General features: G+C 36.1%; 1 protein-coding gene across 1 annotated transcript in view; it reads left to right on the top strand.

The window, feature by feature from the left end:
- The first annotated feature begins 5,470 nt into the window (after window positions 1-5,470).
- Window positions 5,471-20,725, top strand: part of XKR9 (XK related 9) — a 41,554-nt gene continuing 26,299 nt past the window's right edge. Inside the window, exon 1 of the mRNA XM_069466385.1 lies at window positions 5,471-5,742. Within this exon, the coding sequence (XP_069322486.1) occupies window positions 5,471-5,742 (272 nt within the window). The remainder of the gene's footprint in view (window positions 5,743-20,725) is intronic.

Genomic DNA, 20,725 nt, shown 5'->3' with positions numbered 1-20,725 from the left:
TCAACAATGCAATTCCTGTTTCTTAGAAATTATTTTTCACGTCTTGTAAAACTTGACTCAAAACTGCTAGTGTTAGCTGAATGTGGTGGCATGCACCTGTAGTCCCAGATACTCTAGAGGCTGAGGTGGGAGGATTTCTTGAGCCCAGGAGTTTGAGCCGAGCCTGGCCAACATAGCAAGACCTTGTCTCTAAAAACAACAGCAACAAAAAAACTGCTAATGCTTTTCTTATTCATCCCTGGTAAAGGAAGCACTCTTTATGGGTAGAGAGATTAAGAAATGTGCACACGGAGTGCTGAGTTAGTAAAGTCTTTAGTTTTAAGGAAATTATCTACATCCAAAACAGTTTAAGTGAAATTTTAGCTCAATTATTGCCTTATAGTCAAGTTTTACTCTTTTGAACATGTTCTCAGATTATAAAGTTTTGCTGAGAACAGTCAGTGGAAAATAAGTTAAAGACTTGTGCTTAGAAAGGTCTAGTATCACATCATTTGCAATTCTGTCTATATTTCTCCTTCCCTTTTTTTTTTGTTTTTTGAGACAGAGTCTTGCTCTGTCGTCCTGGCCAGAATGCAGTGGCGTTATCCTCAAACTCCTGGGCTCAAGCAATCCTCCTGCCTCAGTCTCCCGAGTAGCTGGTAGTACAGGCATGTGCCACCATGCTCGTGTAATTTTTTCTATTTTTAGTAGAGATGGGGTCTTGCTCTTGCTCAGGTTGGTCTGGAACTCCTGGTCTCAAGTGATTCTCCCTCCTTGGCTTCCCAGAATGCTAGGATTACAGGTGTGAGCCACCACACCTGTTCTGTCTTTCTTTTTTATTCCTTTACAGAAAAGAGTAATGTGCTATCGTTTTTGGTATGTCTAAAATCTGTAGGATACTATATGCAAGTGTAGTAGTCAAACAACTATTAGTATTTTCTGTTCTTTTTTCATAGTCCGTGTGGTATATTGTTGTGGTTAGGACCAAATATTGAAGGGGAATGGACTTTACTCATTCGCAATGACTTACCTAAACAGCTACCATCTCTGAGCCTCAGTTTTATGGTCTGTAAAATGGGGCCAGTAATCCCCTTCTCACAAGGATTTGTGAGGATTAAATGAAATAATGTATGCAAAACACTTCACTTATAGTAAATACCCAGTGATGGTAGCTACTATTACTACTATCTATTTTTCTACTATATATTTATTTTTCCTGGATAGTAAAGCTTAAGAAATTATATTTTTAATGGAAATAGAAGGCATTTTATATATATTAAACATATCCAATATAACCATGGTAAGGAATCTCTGCCAGTATTTTATGGAACTTTTGTTTCTGGAGGAAACAATGTTTCTTCCTAATGTATGAAATCTCATCCATTAGACTTTTGAAGTAACTGTTCCTTCTACCTGGAAAGCTTTTCCATTTGAATCCACATGGATAATTCCAGTATTCAAATATCACCACCTCAGTGAATGCTGCCTTGACCAATCTAATTAATATTATAGCCCCTAATGCTCCCACCTCTACTCCAACTCCTGATCTTCCTTGCTGTGCTCTGTTTTTTTTCCATAGCACTTACCACGTTGTAATAAAATATATACTTATTTATTATTTTATTGTTAATTGACTACATTTTTTATTTTATTTATTTTTTAATATTTCTTTTTCTCATTTTTTGCTTTGCCTCACATTAGAAGTTGTATGATTTTATTTTTAAAATGATAGATAATGTACATATTTTTGGGGTACATGTGATAATACATTCAAATAATTTGTAAAGATAAAATCAGTGTAATTGGGATGTCCATTGACCATCTTTGTCTGTTAGGATGTAAATTCTACAGGGGCAGGGATTTTTGTCTCTTTAATTACTTGATATATCCCAAAGGAGCCTAAAATGGCACATGGTGTGTTCTAAGTAAATATTTAATTAATTCAATCGAACAGAACCTTTCTGTTCTGTTCTGTTAGGAGGATTAACTTTATCCTTCTAAACTCCATGTGTATGTTGGGCTTGATGTCTTTCATTTTAAGATAAGAATATCTGCAGGGACATCCATGGCCTGCTAGATTGGAAAAAGTCAGATTTTAAAATGATTTTTTTCCATCCTGATGGCTACAGCATTCTTGATAGGAAAAGCAGTGATTATGAATGCTTTTTTTTTAATTCTGTAAGAAGAATGAAATACGTTTATTCTGAAGACTTTTAAAAAACATAAGTGGTAAAATGATAAGAACACAGTATTAGTTTGTGTGTGTTTTTAGGAACCCTTTTCCCTCTGAGTTTTCAAAGTAATAAATAATCCCTAAAACCAAAGCCTAATCCAGAGCAAGGCCCAGCTCTCTTCAAATCTATGAAGGCTGAAAGAGATAAGGAAGCCGCAGAAGAAAAACTTGAAGCTAGCAGAGGTTTCTTTTAAAGAAAGAAACCATCTCTATAACATAAAAGTGCACTGTTCATGAAGGAATGTTAGTCTAGTATAGATCTTTCAGTTATTAATTAATTAATTACAGAGAGGATCTTCCTTTGCCCTGGCTGGAGTACAGTGGCATGATCATAGGTCACTGCAGCCTCAAACTCCTGGGCTCAAGTGATCCTCTTGCTTCTGCCTCTTGAGTAGCTGGGAATACAGGTGCATGCCATCATGCCTGGAAGTTTTTCTTACTTTTTATAGAGTTAGGGTCTCACCACGTTGCCGAGTGTGGTCTTGGACTCCTGGCTTCAAGCATTCCTCCCTCCTTGGCCTCCCAAAGTACTTGGATTACAGGTAGGAGCCACTGTACCTGGGTTCAGTTTTTTGATATCAGGCAAAAATCTGGATTTTTTTTGTAGAACTTCTTTCAAAGTTGGAGTCAGTCTTCTCAAACCCTGCCACTGCTTTATGTTGGTAATTAATTAGGAAAACAAACAAACAAAATGCTATTTGGTCAGACAGATCTTGTGTGAAGATTGCATTGAGTCCATGTTTGCAAAACAGTGATCATAATAGTACTGCCTACATCCTAAGTTTGATGTAAGAATTAAATTGGGACATTTTATATACAACATTTTGCTCAGTGCCTGGCACATAGTGATAAGTACATGTTAGCTTTTATTAATAAAATAAACATTTTCTCCAGTCATCAAAATTCTTTATAATTATCATTTACTGCTGTTTTTATTTTAAGAAATTGTATACATAACAACATGAGTACTTGTCTGTTGTAAAAAACTCAAGCGATGTAGTACAGAGAGTAAATAACCGAAGTTGTATTTGCTTCCTACTTCCAATCCCCTTCCCTTCTCCGTATATAATTGGAACCAATAAATGCTATACAGGCATACCTCAGAGAAAACCTGGGTTTTGTTCCAGACCACTGTAATCAAGCAAATACCACAATAAAGCCAGTCACAAGAATTTTTTGGTTTCCTAGTGTATATAAATGGTATGTTTATACTGTAGTCTATTAAGTGTGCAACAGCATTATGTCTAAAAAAGCAATGTACATACCTTAATTAAAAATACTTTATTGCAAAAAAGTGATGATTTTCTAAGCCTTTGGTGAGTTGTAATTTTTTTTTGCGGGTAGAGGGTTTTTCCTTCATGTGGATAGCTGCTGACTGATCAGGTTGGGGGTTGGTGAAGGTTGAGTTGGCTGTTGTGGCAATTTCTTAAAATGAAGTTTACCACATTGATTAACTAAAGTATTTCTCTGTAGCATGCAATGCTGTTTGATAGCATTTTACCCACAGTAGAACTTCTTTCAAAATTGGAGGCAGTCTTCTCAAACCCTGCCACTGCTGTATCAACTAAGTTTATGTAATATTTTAAATCCTATGTTGTCATTTCAAAATTTTTCAGAGTCTTCACTGGTACCAGATTCCATCTCCAGAAACCACTTTCTTTGCTCATCCATAAGGAACAACTCTTCATTTGTTAAATTGGGTGGTGGGATTGCAGCAATTTAGTTCTACCTTCAGGCTTCACTTCTAATTCTAGTTCTCTTGCTGTTTTCACCACATCTGCAGTTACTTCCTCCCCTGAAGTCTTGAACCCCTCAAAATCATCCACAAGGGTTGGAACCAACTACTTCCAAACTCCTGTTAATGTTGATATTTTGACCTCTCATGAATCACAAATGTTCTTAATGGCATCTTGCATGGTGATTCTTTTCCAGAAGGTTTTTGATGTATTAATACTTTGCCCATACCCATTAGAGGAATCACTATGGCAGCTATAGTCTTTTAAAACATAGTTACTTTTTTTGAGACGGAGTCTCACTGTGTTGCCCAGGCTAGAGTGCCGTGGTGTCAGCCTAGCTCACAGCAACCTCAAACTCCTGGGCTCAAGCAATCCTTCTGCCTCAGCCTCCCGAGTAGCTGGGATTACAGGCATGTGCCACCATGCCTGGCTAATTTTTTCTGTGTATATTTTTGGTTGTCCATATAATTTCTTTCTATTTTTAGTACAGATGGGGGTCTCACTCTTGCTTAGGCTGGTCTTGAACTCCTGAGCTCAAATGATCCACCCGCCTTGGCCTCCCAGAGTGCTAGAATTACAGGCATGAGCCACTGTGCCCGGCCCTAAAGCATATTTCTTACATATTAAGACTTGAAAGATGAAATGACACCTTGATCCATGAGCCAATAAAGCTTCACTCCTACTCTGCCCCCATCTGTGGAAAAATTGTCTTCCATGAAACCTGTCCCTGGTGGCAAACAGGTGGGGGACTACTGAGGTAGTTTTAAATATTTTGCTCTTATAAAAAAGGCTCTGCAAAGAGTATCTGTGCACATTTGTGAATATTTCTCTAGGATAGAATCTTAAATGGAATTACAGGATTAAAAACATATTAAGAATGTTTCACAGCTAAAACATTATATTTTAGTAGTTTTGTAATATTCCATTTTATGAATCTACTTTTATTTACTTTACCATTTGCTTATATTGATACATTTAGGTTATTTCCAATTTTTTGCCACTATAAATGGTCCTGTGATAAATATCTTTGTGAATAGGTTACGATTTTAAAAGATAATGTGAGAGGACCTTGTCAACTAATAAGTATGTTTCTGAGACTTTAGATTCCCAAAGCTATTTTAAGAACTATATTTAGTGGTAATACATTATTTCTAGAAAAAGTAGAGCTTTGATAAAATCATGGCCCAGGGTTTTTAATATACTCAAGATTTTTAGGAACTTAAGTTTATGTTTCATTTTAGGTCTTGTCAGCTGTAACGAAGATCATGGTGAAACAGAAGATTGAATAAAGCCTTGTAACATTGAATCTGGATTAGAGATTCAGAAAAGAAAGTTAAAATTAGTCACTTTGGTTTTAGTGTTCCAATTTCATAATATTCTTTCTTTCCTCTAAATAGATGTAGGGAGTGGCAATTAAAATTCAGTGCTTTACCAAAGGATGCACTAATATTTGTTCTGGCATTTTTTTTTTTTTTTTGTATGAGAGAAGAAAGTAGGTAACCAAGAGCTGTAGTGATTCATAATGAAATATACTAAACATGATTTTATGATGTCAGTTCTTGGCATTATAATCTATATAACTGACTTAATTGTGGACATATGGATATCTGTCAAGTTTTTCCATGAAGGACAATATGTTTTTGGCATATTAGCATTAAGCTTTATGCTTTTTGGAACACTTGTGGTCCAGTGTTTTAGTTATTCTTGGTTCAAGGCTGATTTAAAGAAAACAGGCCAAGAAAGTCAGCATTGTTTGCTTCTACTTCATTGCTTGCAAGGAGGAGTTTTTACAAGGTAAGCATACACTTTTGATCATTAACACTTTTTCTTTATCCAAACAGAGACTACCTTTTTGTATCTGGGTAGTCACATGTACAAAGGTCCCCTATTTGCATGTAGCACAAAGGTTACTTGCTCCTCACTAGTGGTGCTTAGATGAGTCATTGCTGCATTGTCAGAACTTTCTAGGTTCGTTAACAGAGTGTTTTAATTTACCTCATTAGGTTACTTTTTTCTGATATGTACTCTGTTTTTATAGAAAGGAAAAAGACGTCTACGTCTTGTGAAATTTTTATCTTCTGTGTATATTCTAAGCCTGATTGTGCAAGTATAGATTATTACCTGCAACTCTGAGAGAGCACTTAAAGTTACTTATACCATTGATTTAACTAAATGTGATTTTTATTGCAATAATGCAATAGCCATGTGGTGAGCTAGATTCAGAATCATAGACAGAATTAAAAACAACCTTAACAATCATTTTGTTTGAAACCTTATTTTTTTTATTCTTATTTCAGCATATTGTGGGGGTACAAAAGTTTAGGTTAGGTATACTGCCCTGGCCGCCTCGGGGCGCGCCCCCCCCCCCCCCCCCCCGCCCCCACGTCAGAGGTAAAGAAACTGGAATCTAAATAGGTCTGAGAATTCTATGATTCTCCATATATTTAATTTCATATGACCTCTCCATTATTACCTTAGGGGATTTCATTTTGTTAAAAGTAATATACAGCTTAAAAGTAAAGAAAAAAGTGAAAGGCACTATTAAAAGAGGATAACATACTTTTTTAAAACTAGATTTTGGATTTGGGCTATTTTTATAGCTTACATAGAAGTTAATTTCTGATTCTATCCTGTTAAAAAGCAACAAATTCATGGGCCTTAGTTGAAAGTATTAAGAAAAATTCCAGCTTTTCTTATTTTAATGAATAATAATGCCATTATGTTTGTATGGAGATTTATAGTTCTCAAAGTATTTTTCACATACTTTGTCTTTTCAAAGCTAGAGTTTAATATGTAAGAGAAACAGAATGTGCAATAAGAAAAAAGTTTACATATTTTAGAAAAGCTGGAAAGAAAATACTTTAGTTGTTGGTATTGGAAGTCAGTTTTGGAACAATACATTCTAAATTAGATGAAAATGTTTAAAGAAATGGAGTAAAAGTGCTGATAAGTAAAATATGTGTGTAATAAGTGAGATTTAATGAGTATTCTGTATGAGCAATAGCAAAAATTACGTAGTTATAATATCTGAAGAAGGATAATTACTTTTGCAGAGACTTTAGAAATATGTTAAATTCTCTGTTATTTGCCATTATATTGATGGAAAATTTTCACATCTACAAAACTGTTTTCATTGATGTTGCAAATGACTTTAAGTTACTGCAAGACATTGTGTTATAAATTGTGTCATAAAAGGAAGGAAAAAATTGCCTTTATTTTTCTGTGTTTGTTGATATACCTAGTAACTTTTTATTGGATGTCACACATTGTATACAAAAGATGATTGAGGCTCCAAATGATGGTATTTTTCTTTTTCTCTGGAAGGCATTTAGAATAAGGTTCAGTGTACTTTTGGTTTGCCTGTGTTCCTACGGTGCAGCCTCGAAGGCACTGAGAGCGTGGTGTGGTCATTCTCATCCCCACAGGTTCTGAACACTAATCCTTATCTCCTTGGCACCACAAGACTGCCAAAAATTCTGCTTTGTTTTTCCAAGACTTTCTGGTTAGCTTTTAGCCTCTATGTTATAGTTTTAAAATTTGGCAAATGTCTTTTGGGAAAAACTGGCTGAGTTTGTGGTCCTTCAGTCTACAGTCCTGTAAGACCTCTAAAACCTATGCTAGTTTCTCTGTTTCCTAACAACAGCCTGGGGAAAAAAAATACCGATTTTCAACCTCCTGTCCTGAGTAACAGAATCAGCAAATATTCCCGGCAAGAAACATTTGTAGAAACATCAGCTCAGTTTCTAGTCTCTCTTGTTTTGACATGAGCATGGGTCTGCTCAACATGCTGAGTCCTACCTAAAAGTGTAACCCACGTACTCTTAAATTATCCCAGGTGTAAAGTAAAAAAAAAAAAAAAAACCCTTTACTGCTAATATTGATAATATAAAGACCTCAAAACATTTGAATTCCATTTAACCATGTTTCCAACTTATACATTAATATTGCTGGCTTTTAATTCTTGTTTTTAATCTCACTAGATGATATTACTACATTATTTTTTCTGCTTTATGTAGTTAAATTCTATTAAATTTTGTATATGTTTACCCATAGATTTACTAATCACTTTATTTTTTATTCCTTCTTGAATCTCAGACCTTCCACCTAGAATCACTTATCGTCTGCCTTCCTTAGGTCTGTTTTTAAGAATTTCATCTATTGAAGGTCTATTGGTGACATCATCTTTCAAGTTTTGGTTGTTTGAAAATGTCTTTATTTCACCATCTTTCTTGAGAAATATTTTAGTGACTATAGAATTCTAGATGAGTTCTTATTTTCTCTCTACATCTTACATTCTCTTGTCTTTTGGTTTCCATTGTTGCTTTGGGGGACTTAGATTTCAGTCTAACTTCTGCTCTTTTGAAAGTATTTTGTCTTTTTCCCCTTATGATTTTTCTCTTTATCTCTGGGTTTCTACAGTTTAATTATATGTTTAAGTGTAGATATTATTTTTCTTGCTTAGGAATTGCTAGTTCTCTTGATTTTGTGGATTATTATCTTCCATTGGTTCTGCACAATTCTTAGCCATTATCTTTTCTAACGTTTTCTTTACCACATTTCTGTTTCTTTCTCTTCTGGAACGCCAGTCAAATGTAAGTTAGAACTTCTCACTGTATCTAACATGACTCTTACATGTTAGATTGTTAAAATTCTTATTTTTTGACTCTTTATGGTACAATCTATAAAATTTTTCATAACTCTTTTTTATTTGACAACTATTTTCTTTCACTGTGGGCAAGGTGTTATTACATCCAACCACTGAGTTTTAAATTTTGTTTATTATAAATTCAGAAGCTCTATCTTTTCAAGTCTATGTCACTTTTTATAGTTTTCTATTCACTGCAAGTATTTTCAAACTTGTCTTTATATCTTTGCTAAACATAGTAAGCATTGTTGTTTTATTTATAATTCCAATATCTGAAGCCCTTTCAGGTTTGTTACTGCTGGCTCTGATTCTACAATTGGGTATTCATAGTGCCTTGTTTTCCTGTATGCCTGGTACCAGTGATTGTGTTCTGGTCATTGCCCTTGAAAAAATAATTTGTGGGGCCTTCACAAAGCCCTCTCTAGAGGCCTTGACTTTGTTCTTAGTAGATGCCTGGAGGTTCTATCAGATGGAGTCTACACATAATTTCATGGCTTGAGGTTCCCTGGCCTACACAGGTTATGCATACCTGGGATGCAAATCTGTTCAAGGAAAGTCTGTGTTAACAATATATCAATCAATTTTTAAACAAATGAACTTTATTGAAGTATAATTTTATATATGATAAAATGCACATATTTAAAATATACAGTTCTAAATGACATGTTAACAATATTGAGTCTTCTAATCTATGAACATGGGTTTCCTCTCCATTTATTTAGACTTTTTTTTTTAGGTTAGGCACTTCAGAATTATTTAGACTTTCTTTAATTTCCTTCAGCAATGTTTTGTAGTTTTCAACATATAGATTTTATACATACTTTGTTATAATTTTCTCTAAGTATTTCATTTTTTGGATGCTCTTATAAATGGTATTTATTTTTAATTTCAATTTCTAATTATTCATTGTTGTTATGTAGAATTAGTTGGTTTTTATATTGATAATTTATCCTATATGACTTTGCTAAGTTCACTTTTTAGTTCTAGTAATTTTTTTGTGTACTCCTTAGTATTCTTTACATAATCATCATTTTGCAAATAAACCATACTGTCTTAATTACTATATCTTTATAATACAACTTGATGTCATATATTCTTTTTCCTGATTTTTTAAATAGACTTTATTTCTTTATTTATTTTTGAGACAGAGTCTCTCTTTGTCATCCCAGGTAGAGTGCAGTGGCATCATCAGAGCTCACTGCAGCCTCAAACTCCTGGGCTCAAGCAATCCCCCCACCTCAGCCTCCCAAGTAGCTGGGACTAAAGGCATGTGCCAGGAGGCCCAGCTAATTTTTCTATTTTTAGTAGAGATGGTCTCACTTTTTCTCAGGCTGGTCTCAAACTCTTGAGCTCAAGCAATCCTCCCGCCATGGCCTCCCAGAGTGCTAGGATTATAGGCATGAGCCACCGTGTCTGGCCTTAGTTAAATATATTTCTAAGTATTTTGTCATAGTGTTTTTGATCCCTAGCATTTCTTTTTTATTTTTTCTCAGTTTCTATCTCTGCTTATATTGCCCATCTGTTCTTGGATGTTGTCTACCTTTTACATTACAGCCCTTAGTATGTTAATCATAGTCATTTTAAATTCAGAGTCTGATAATTTCAAAATTCTTGCTATATCTGAGTTTGGTTCTATCTGATACTTGCTGTGTTTCTTCTAACTGTATCTTAAAGTATGCCTTGTAATGTTTGGTTGAAAGCTTGACATGGAAAGTAAGATGGAGATACCTTGAAGAACTAAAAGTAGAACTACCATTTGATCCAACAATCCCATTACTGGGTATTTACCCAAAGGAAAAAAAGACATTCTATAATACAGACATCTGCACATGAATGTTTTTAGCAGCACAATTCACAATTGCAAAGAAGTAGAAGCAACCCAAGTGCCTATCAATGCATGAGTGGATTAACAAAATGTGGTATATGTATACCTTGGAGTACTATTCAGCCATAAAAAAATGGTGAACTAATACTTCTTGTATTATCCTGGATGAAGCTGGAGCCCATTCTTCAAAGTGAAGTATCACAAGAATGGAAAAACAAGCACTGCATGTCCTCACCATTAAATTGGTACTAATTGACCAACACATATGTGTTGTTTGTGCACGTATGAAAGTAACATTCATCCAGTGTCAGACAGGTAGGAGGGGGGATGGGTCAATTCTCAGCTAATGGGTGCAGCGTGTACTTTCTGGGAGATGGGCATGCTTGTAGCTCTGACTCAGGTGGTGCAAAGGCAATATATGTAACCAAAATGTATCCCCGTAATATTCTGAAATAAAAAAAAAAAGCTTGACATGACATACGGGTGAAAGGAAGTGCAGTAAGTAAGACTTCAGTAATGTGGTTGTAAGGCGTAGGGGAATGGAAAACATTCTGTGTTCCTATGATTAGGTATCAGTCTTTTAGTGAGCCTATGTCCTTGGTCTGTGAACTTTCTAAATGCCTCTCATTGTTCCACTAGATAGAAATACAATTGATTTTTTTCTAATCTTACCTCCTGAGATCTTGCTAACCTCATTAATTGTAGTAGTTTTTTTGTTTGGTTTCCAAGTATTTTTCTGGGTAAATCATCATGCCATTTACAAATAGGAACAGTTTGACTTCCTCGTTTAAAATATTTATTTTCTTTTATTTCTTTTTCTTGCCTTATTTGACTGGTTAGCTCCTCCAATAAAATGTTGAATAAAAGGAATGAAAGCAACATTCTTGGCTTATTCTTGATCTCAGGAGTAAAGTGTTGAATGTTCTCCTAGACTGTTGTGGTTTTTCAGATGCCTTTTATCAGATTGAAGAGGTTTCCTTCTCTTTTAATATCTTGAGAATTTTTTTTATTATGGATGAATGTTGAATTTTGTCAAATATTTTTCTGTATCTATTGAGATGATCATATGATGTTTCATTGATTCATTTTTTTCATTGATTTTTATACTGTTAAACCAAATTTGTAGTCCTGGGATAGACCCAGTTAATTATGATTCTTTTTATATGTTGCTGAATTTGATTTGCAAATATTTTGTTGAGCATTTTTGTGTCCATGCCCATGAGGGATATTTGCCTGTCATTTTCTTTACTTGTGATATCTTTGGTAGGTTTTAGATTAATTTTATGTTGGCCTCATAAGTTGGAAAATGTTCCTTTTTTATTTTCTGAAGAAATTTGGACAAGACTAGTATTATTTCTTCCTTAAATGTTTGATAAAATATATTTTATCAAAATTATATTAGATGGAGTTAATGTGTGTAGATTTTTGAGAACTAATTGAATTTCTCTGATAGATATAGGGCTATTCAGATTTTCTATTTGATCTTGTGTCAGTGTTATTAAATTGTATTTTTTAGGGAATTTATTTCATCAGATTTTTCCAGTTTATTGGTATAAAGTTGTTCCCAATATTTTCTTATTATAGTTTAATCTGTGTAGGATCTTTGGTGATTTCATATTTTCCCTTCTTGATATTGGCATTTTGTATTCTCTTTTTTTTCCTTCTCCCTCTCCCAACTGCTATTCAGTCTTGGTAGAGCTTTATCAGTTTCTTCTGTCTTTTCTTTTTTTTTTTTTTTTTTTTTTTTTTGAGACAGAGTCTCACTCTGTTGCCCAGGCTAGAGTGAGTGCCATGGCGTCAGCCTAGCTCACAGCAACCTCAAACTCCTGGGCTCAAGCGATCCTCCTGTCTCAGCCTCCCGAGTAGCTGGGACTACAGGCATGCACCACCATGCCCGGCTAATTTTTTCTATATATATTTTTAGCTGTCCATATAATTTCTTTCTATTTTTTAGTAGAGATGGAGTCTCGCTCTTGCTCAGGCTGGTCTCGAACTCCTGAGCTCAAACGATCCGCCCACCTCGGCCTCCCAGAGAGCTAGGATTACAGGCGTGAGCCACCGCGCCCGGCCTTCTTCTGTCTTTTCAAAAAACCAAATTTTAGCTTTGTTAATTTCTCTGTGTTGCTTGTTTCTTTTCTGTTTCATTGATTTCTGCTTTTATCTTTATTTCCTTCCTTCTATGTACTTAGGTTTAATTTGCTTCTCTTTTTCTATCTCATTTCTATGTTTAATTTGCTTTTCTTTTTCTTTCTCATTTTTATGGAAACCTATTGTCGCCATTAACCATTTCTTCTTTCCAATAAAGCATTTAAGCCGTAACTTTCCCCATAATTCTTGCATTAGCTATATCTCAGACATTTTGATATGTTTTGTCTTCATTATTTATCAGTTCAAAATATTTTTTAGCTTACTTTGTGATTTCTTCTTTTATCCAATGGTTAGACTATTAACTTTTTTTCAAATATTTGAATCTTTTATAGATATTTTAATGTGATTCATAATTTAATCTCTTTGTGGTCAGATAACATACTTTTATGATTTCAATCTTTTGAAATTTATTTAGATTTTATTTTCTAACATATGGTCCATCTTTATGAATATTTCATGTATACTTGAAATATATGTGTTTCTATAATTATTGGTTGTGATTGTCTGTAAGTGAAATTTAGTGAATGTAGTTGATACTGTTATATAGATACTGTACAGTCTTATTGATACTGTGCTTAGTTGTTAGAAGTGTTGGGAAAATTCGATAGCCATTTAGAAAGAAATAAAGTTTGTAAATTTTAATTGGACAATAATATTTTTCACATGAAGGTCAGGCTCAGGCCATGCCCTACTATGGCACATGATCTGGAAAAGAGTTTAGCCTTTTCTGTAGAGGTGAAATCTTCATTCTGTGGAGGTGGTGGTAAAATCTTCAGAAATATATTGGTAGAAACATAGAAGTGAGGATTGAGGGAATTTCAAAATGTAGTTTATGTTTTTAGCATCCCTCAGTCTTTGATGTGACAAAATATGGGCTCTAATTCCTTCAAGCCAGGAGAAAGTTTGACAGGATAATCTGGAAGAGCTTTGTTTCTAGAGTAACACTCCCTCCCTGCCCCTTATATCCATGCCACAAGTGCAAGGAAAGAGTTTTTCTCTGTATGCCATGTGCATAGACAGACCACAGACTTATTTTTTTTTTTTTTTTTGAAATTGACTACAATAGAATAATAAGCAATAGCCAATATGAGAACACTAAAGGTTTTTATTAACTTTAGAATTGGGATAATTTAAGATAGCATATTATGGGGTATACTACTAGGTAGGATACTACATAGCAGGATAAATTTCAAATGAATCAAATATTTAATGTAAAAAACCCATAAAAGTATTATAAGAAAACATGGGAGAATTCATTTATAACCTTGGAATGGGGAAATCTTTTATAACTATGACTCAAAATCCAGAAGCTATAAGAATTGTAGATTTGACTGTAAAAAATGCATGCTAATAGACAAAAGCAAAAATCCCCAAATAAAAGCAAAAACAAAGCCACCAGGAAAACATTAAGAGGGAAAAATATTTGCAACTTCTAACAGACAAAGGGCTAGTCCTCTAATATTAAAGAGCTTCTGGAAGTCAAAAAGTAAGAGACCATTCACACAATAGAAAAATGGGAAAAGAATAAGGGTAGTTCATAGAAAAGGAAATATAAATGAGTTTTAAGTTGCATGAAAGATGCTAAGCCTCATTCATAATACAAAATGCCAATTAAAACTACACTGGAATATTATTCCTCATGAAATTGACAAAAATCTAAATGATAATACACCCTTTTGGCAAGGCATGGGAAATCAGGTACTTTCATACTTTGTTGATCAGAGTATGGATTGGTATAATCTATGGAGGGCAGTTTGAACATACTGCAAATATAAATAAATGTATCTTTAAGGGTTTACTCTTTTGGGAGTTTATCACACTTGCATATATGTAAAATGATATATTCACACAATTTTTTAATTGTACATTGTTTATATTAGCAAAATATTGAAAACAATTTAAATATCTTTTGATAGAATTTATGATATATCTATGCAATGGCATACTACATAGCTATAATGAAAAATGATAAAGTGCTTTATGGGCCGGGCAGGGTGGCTCATGCCTGTTATCCTAGCACTCTGGGAGGCTGAGGCGGGAGGGTTGCTTGAGTCAGAGTTTGAGGCCAGTCTGAGCAATGGTGAGATCCAATCTCTACTAGAAATAGAAAAATAAGCCAGACATCGTAGTAGACACCTCTCAGCTACTTGGGAGGCTGAGGCAGGAGGATCACTTGAGCCCAGGAGCTTGACTCTGTAGTGAGAAATGATGACACCACTGCATTCTACCCAGGGCAACAGAGTAAGATTCTGTCTGGAAAAAACAGAAAAGGGAATTAAACTGCCCTTCTCACTCCCCTACTTCCTTAAAAAAAAAAAATGTTTTATGTATGGAAATGAAAAGATCTCCAGGATGTATTTTTCAGTGAAAAGATAAGATGCAGACATCAGGTATAGTATTCTATGATCTGTGCAAAAAAAGATGGTGAAAAGGAATATATATTTATGTTTGCCTAAATAAACTCTAGAAGGGTACATATGAAACTAATGAGTGAATTCTTGTGGTCATGAGGTCAGGTGAAAGCTGGGTACTTGGGTCACAGGACTGGGATAGAGTTTTTTCACTGTATAACTTTCTATATTTTTTGATTTTTGAATTATGTGAATGTTTTGCCTATAAAAACAATCATAAAAAAGAAGAAAAAGAAAAATTGAATTAGGTTGGCTATTAGTAAGAGATGCCAGGTAGAAAAACAGACACTTTCCTCTTTTTGTCTGTCTTTTTCTTTCTCTGAATTTTCTTAGTTCAGGAAGTGGCAGAATACTGAGACAAATAGTAAGAAATAAGCAAACATTGAACAGTTCATAAAAATGGACCAAATTATCCAAAAGTTTGTCCAGGCTGAATACAGAAAAAGTTGAGATTTGCTGAACTGTGGATTCCTTTCCCTAAGGAATAGATAAATTGAATTTGTGTTAGTAGATGAAACACAAGGAATATTAACATGAATTATTTATTAGGTGTGTGTGCCTGCTGCGACTAAGTATGCTGTTACTACTCATGGGTCTCTGGAGTAGAGTGTTTCATTTCCAGAATGTAAATTAGATGACACTTTTACATTTCTATTATATATATTATTTGTGATAAAAACCTCTCTTTGCCAAAGAAGAGTTTTCCTTTCATGGATATATGAAAGGCATTTGAATTATTTAAAATATGGAAATGATTTTTGCTCCTTTTAAATACATGGTTTTAAAATAGTTCAAGTTATATAAAATAGCATACAATGGGACATGTCTCCCTCCTCCCACAGATCTCTAGGCCATTCTATAGCATTAAATGGGCATTAAATAATTGAACCCTCTTTCTTACCTACTTTTCAATTTACAACCCCTTAGAGGTCATTTAGTTGCATTCAAATTTCCTAGGATGGGATATTTATAAAAATTTATGATCTGGTCTTTTTACTTCAATCTCCAAATATTTTTTCTAGGTATGTTATTGATTTCTTATTTAATTTCATTATGAGAACGTACTTTGTATGATTACAACCTTTTTATATTTATTAAGACTCATTTTTATGGCCCAGCATATTGTTTAACTTGGTGAATAGTCCATGTGCATTGGAAAAGAATTTGTAATTTTCAGTTCTTGATTGTAGTGTTCTATAAATGTCAGTTAGATCAATTAACCTGATCACATTATTCAAGCTATCTGTGTTCTTACTGATTTTTTTTTTTAGGTCTACTTTTCCTTTTAATTACTGAGAGTCAGGTGTTAAAACCCTCAACTAAGAATGTGGCTTTGTCTTTGTCTCTCTTTACCTTTGACAATTTTTGCTTTGTGTATCTTAAAGCTTCATTATTAGATACATACAGATTTTGAAATGTTACGTATTCATGATGAATTGATTCTTATATCATTATGACATGATCCTCTTTATCTGTGGTAATATTCCTTGATTTGAAATCTGTTTTGTCTGGGATATTAGTATAGCTATATCAACTTTTTTTTGGTGATTTCCTTTCAAACTATCTGTGTCTTTGTGTTTAAAGAGAGCCTCTTATCAGAAGGCTCTGGGAGGGGCAAGATGGCGGAGGAGAAAAACCGCCACACAGAGTGTCTCTGTAAGAAAGACAGATTTTAGAATAAAGTGAAAAAAAAAAAATAAACAGGCAGACAAACATAGATTGGATGACGGTCAGAAGGAAGGGTTCCTGAAACTGCAGAAGACTCCACAGGAAGAAGTTGCGGAGGAGAATTTGAAGGAGAAAGGCCCCAGAGAGTCTTGGAGACCAGCAACGAGGGTAGGTGGAGCAGTTAAATTTCCCCTCCCTTGCATCTTAGACTGCTGGTGGGCTCCTGAGCAGTTGGAGAGACCTGCCAACATCAGCCCAGAGAGTGCTGCCGCCAGTGAGCGCTGAGCTTCTTGCAGACAGGGCACCAGGCTCCTAGGTCCCTCAGGGCACCTCCCCGCCCGCAAACCTGAGCCGATTGGCAGGCACCAAGTTGCTTCATTCTCCCCTTCCCCTTCCTTACCCACTGCTGCCGCTGCCGAGAGAGACAATTCAGCCACCACCCCGAGACATTTGCAGGGAATGAGACCTTTCCTTTTGGGGCCCTACAGTGCACTGAGGGGTACTCAGACTGTGACCTCCCTACCCATCAGACCACCCAGGTGCTGCTTGCCTGGTGACTCCAGGAAAGCGGGGCAAATCCTGAGGCGAAGAGACATTGATCCAGTTGGATACCCCTTTGGTGACTTGAGACCAGCACTCCTCTCCCTGGCAGGGTCAGAGATTGATCTCCAGGGCCCAGAGGACAGGCCTGCAGACCACATCTCGTACACCCAAGTCTTGATCACATTGCCCCGGGACATAGAAGGGATATTTGTGAACGAGCCTGCTGAGGTGTGGGTGCCCTCAGGGACAGATCAGTGTGCTTGAGAGACGACCCTCCTCCCATGGGAGGGCTGTGCACCCAGCTCAGGTTGCAGTCCAGGGCAGGGAACCTCCTGGCTCGCATCACCCCCAGGGAAAATCCACTGGCTTAAGGTCCTGCCTGCTGGCAGAGGCCCGGGAGAAACTGCAGAATAGGGGAGGGTGGAAAGGAACGAGGCCTGCTCCAGACTGGTGGTATCAGACAGCCCCTCCCCCCCCCACACAGTCTTTTCAGTTGAGTGGGGCCATTTCAGCCCCTCCCTGGCAGCTTTGCCCAGAAGCAGAGAACAGACCTTTGACCCCTGCTAACAGCATTTGTGGAACTTGAGGGCAGGTTCACCCAACCGAGCTCTGCCCAGACTCACTCCCCCACCTGTCCCCACTGAGGTGGAGAATAAGGATACACCTGGAAGTCCCAGGGCCCCTCTCACAACCTGAGGCACTAGAGTGCCTCTCCAGAGGACCAAGAACTGGTTGCAGGACCCAAAAACAACACTGCAGCCTGCTCCTCCTAGCAAGCGACAACTACCAACAGGGAGGTCATTCTGCACACCCTTTTACTGCATCTACTGACTCATCATAAAGGGTGTGGTTGAATCTCACCCATAAACACCACCTACTGGCTCAGAGACTGAACAGGGTATGTCATTATCCAAAAGAAAATCTAAAGGTAAGAAGCAACAACTGATCCAGGTGGGAAGGAATCAGCAAAAGAACTCTGGAAGTATGAAGAATCAAACAGAAAGCACACCCCCAAAAAGGAACATCTGCTCTCTAGCAATGGACATCAATCAAATTCAGAACACTAAAATGACAAAGAATTTCAAATATGGATCATAAGAAAACTCAATGACATGCAAGAAAAAATGGATTACCAACACAAAGAAACCACACACACACACAAAAATCCAGGACTTGGAAGAAAAATTCACTAAAGAAATTGAAATATTAAAGAATAATCAAACGGAACTCTTGGAAATGCAGAAATTATTCAAGGAATTATAAAACACAGTGGAAAGCCTCAAGAACAGGGTAGATCAAACAGAAGAAAGAATCTCAGGGATTGAAGATAACACCTTTCAATTAAATAAGTCAGTCACAGAGACAGAGCAGAGAAATAAGAGAAAAGAATAAAGCCTACAAGAAATGTGGGATTATGTGAAGAGGCCTAACGTGAGAATCATAGGTATACCTGAGGGCGAGGAAGACAACACACAAGGGTTGCATGAGCTATTTCAGGATATAATAGAGGAAAATTTCCAAGGCCTTGCTAAAAATCTAGATATCCAGGTACAAGAAGCTAAAAGGACTCCTGGGAGATTAATTGCAAACAGGAAGACACCACAACACACAGTCATGAGACTGACCAAAAAAACCACCCTAGAGGCCCTCCCATGAGCTGTAAGGGAAAAGAAGCAGGTAACCTACAAAAGAAAACCCATCAGAATAACAGCAGACTTCTCAATTGAGACCTTACAAGCAAGAAGAGACTGGGGCCCCATTCTCACTCTTCTCAAACAGAATAATGGCCAGTCTAGAATCTTATACCCTGCAAAACCAAGTTTGGTATACACAGGAGAAATAAAGATCTTCTCAGACAAGCAAAGACTGAGGGAATTCATCAAAACAAGACCTGCCCTCCAGGAAGTACTCAAAACAGTGTTACACACGGGTCAGCACAATAAACACACATGAATGTAAAATCATCCAAAAGCTAAAGGTCAAAGGCCAGATACCACAATAGCTCAAGGGAGAAAGCAAAGTAACAAAGTTCAACTCAACAGGATGAACAGAAATCTGCCCCACTTGCTAATTCTCTCAATAAATGTGAATGGCTTGAATTGCCCACTAAAGAGACATAGGCTGGCTGAATGGGTAAATATACACAAGCCAAGTATCTGCTGTCTTCAGGAAACACATCTAACGCACAAGGATGCATTCAGACTCAAGGTGCAGGGATGCAAGAATGGAAAAATAAGCACCACATATACTCACCATCAAATTGGTTTCACTGATGATCACCTAAGAGCACATTTAGGAATAACATTAATTAGGCGTTGGGCAGATGTGTGTGTGTGGGGGAGGGAATGGGTGTATACATACATAATGAGTGCAATGCATACTGTCTAGGGGATGGACACGCCTGAAGCTCTGCTTTTGGGGGGGAAGGGCAATATATGTAATCTAAACTTTTATGCCCCCATAATATGCTGAAAAAAAAAGTACAGGGATGGAAAACAATATTTCAAGCAAATGGAAGCCAAAAGAAAGTTGGCGTAGCAGTTCTGATTTCAGATAACTTAGTCTTCAAATCAACAAAAGTAATGAAAGACAAAAAGGATCACTATATAATGCTGAAGGGTACAATTCAACAAGAAGACATAACAATTCTAAATATTTATGCACCTAACTCAGGTGCACCCAGATTCATAAACCAAATCCTACTTGATCTTAACAAAATGATAAACAGCAATATCATAATAGCTGGAGACTTCAACACCCATCTGACAGAACAGGACAGATCCTGCAAACAGAAAATAAACAAACAATGGACTTAAATACAACTCTAGAACAAATGGGCTTGACTTACATTTACAGAACGTTCTACCCAAAAACCACTGAATATGCGTTTTTCTCATCAGCTCATGGGACATTTTCTAAGATTGACCATATCCTAGGCCACAAAGCATGTCTCAAAAAATTAAAAAAAAATAGAAATTATACCATATATCTTCTCAGACCACAGTGGAATAAAATTAGAAATAGACTCCAACAGAAACTCTCATCTCTACACAAACTCATGGAAACTAAACAACCTTCTGTTGAACTATTATTGCGTTAAAGAGGAAATCAAGATGGAAATCAAAATATTCTTTGAACTAAATAATAGAGCAGGCACAAGTTATCAAAATCTGTGGGACACAGCTAAAGCAGTCCTGAGAGAAAAATTTATATCCATAAATGCCCGTATCCAAAAGACAGAAAGTTCACAAATAAACAATCTAATGAATCCTCTCAAAGAACTGGAAAACGATGAGCAAACGAACCCCAAACCCAGCAGAAGAAAAGAAATAACAAAGAACAGAGCGGAACCAAATAAAATTGATAACAGAGGAACTATATGGAAGACTAATAAAACAAAAAGTTGGTTCTTTGAAAAAATTGAACAAAATTGACAGGCCTCTGGCTAGATTAATGAGAAGCAGAAAAGAAAGAACTGTAATAAGCTCCATCAGGAATGAAAATGGAGAAATTACAACTCATGCCATGGAAATACAA

This window comes from Eulemur rufifrons, chromosome 3 (genome assembly GCF_041146395.1).
Source record: "Eulemur rufifrons isolate Redbay chromosome 3, OSU_ERuf_1, whole genome shotgun sequence".
Taxonomy (NCBI): domain Eukaryota; kingdom Metazoa; phylum Chordata; class Mammalia; order Primates; family Lemuridae; genus Eulemur; species Eulemur rufifrons.
This window is presented reverse-complemented; position numbering and strand designations above follow the sequence as displayed.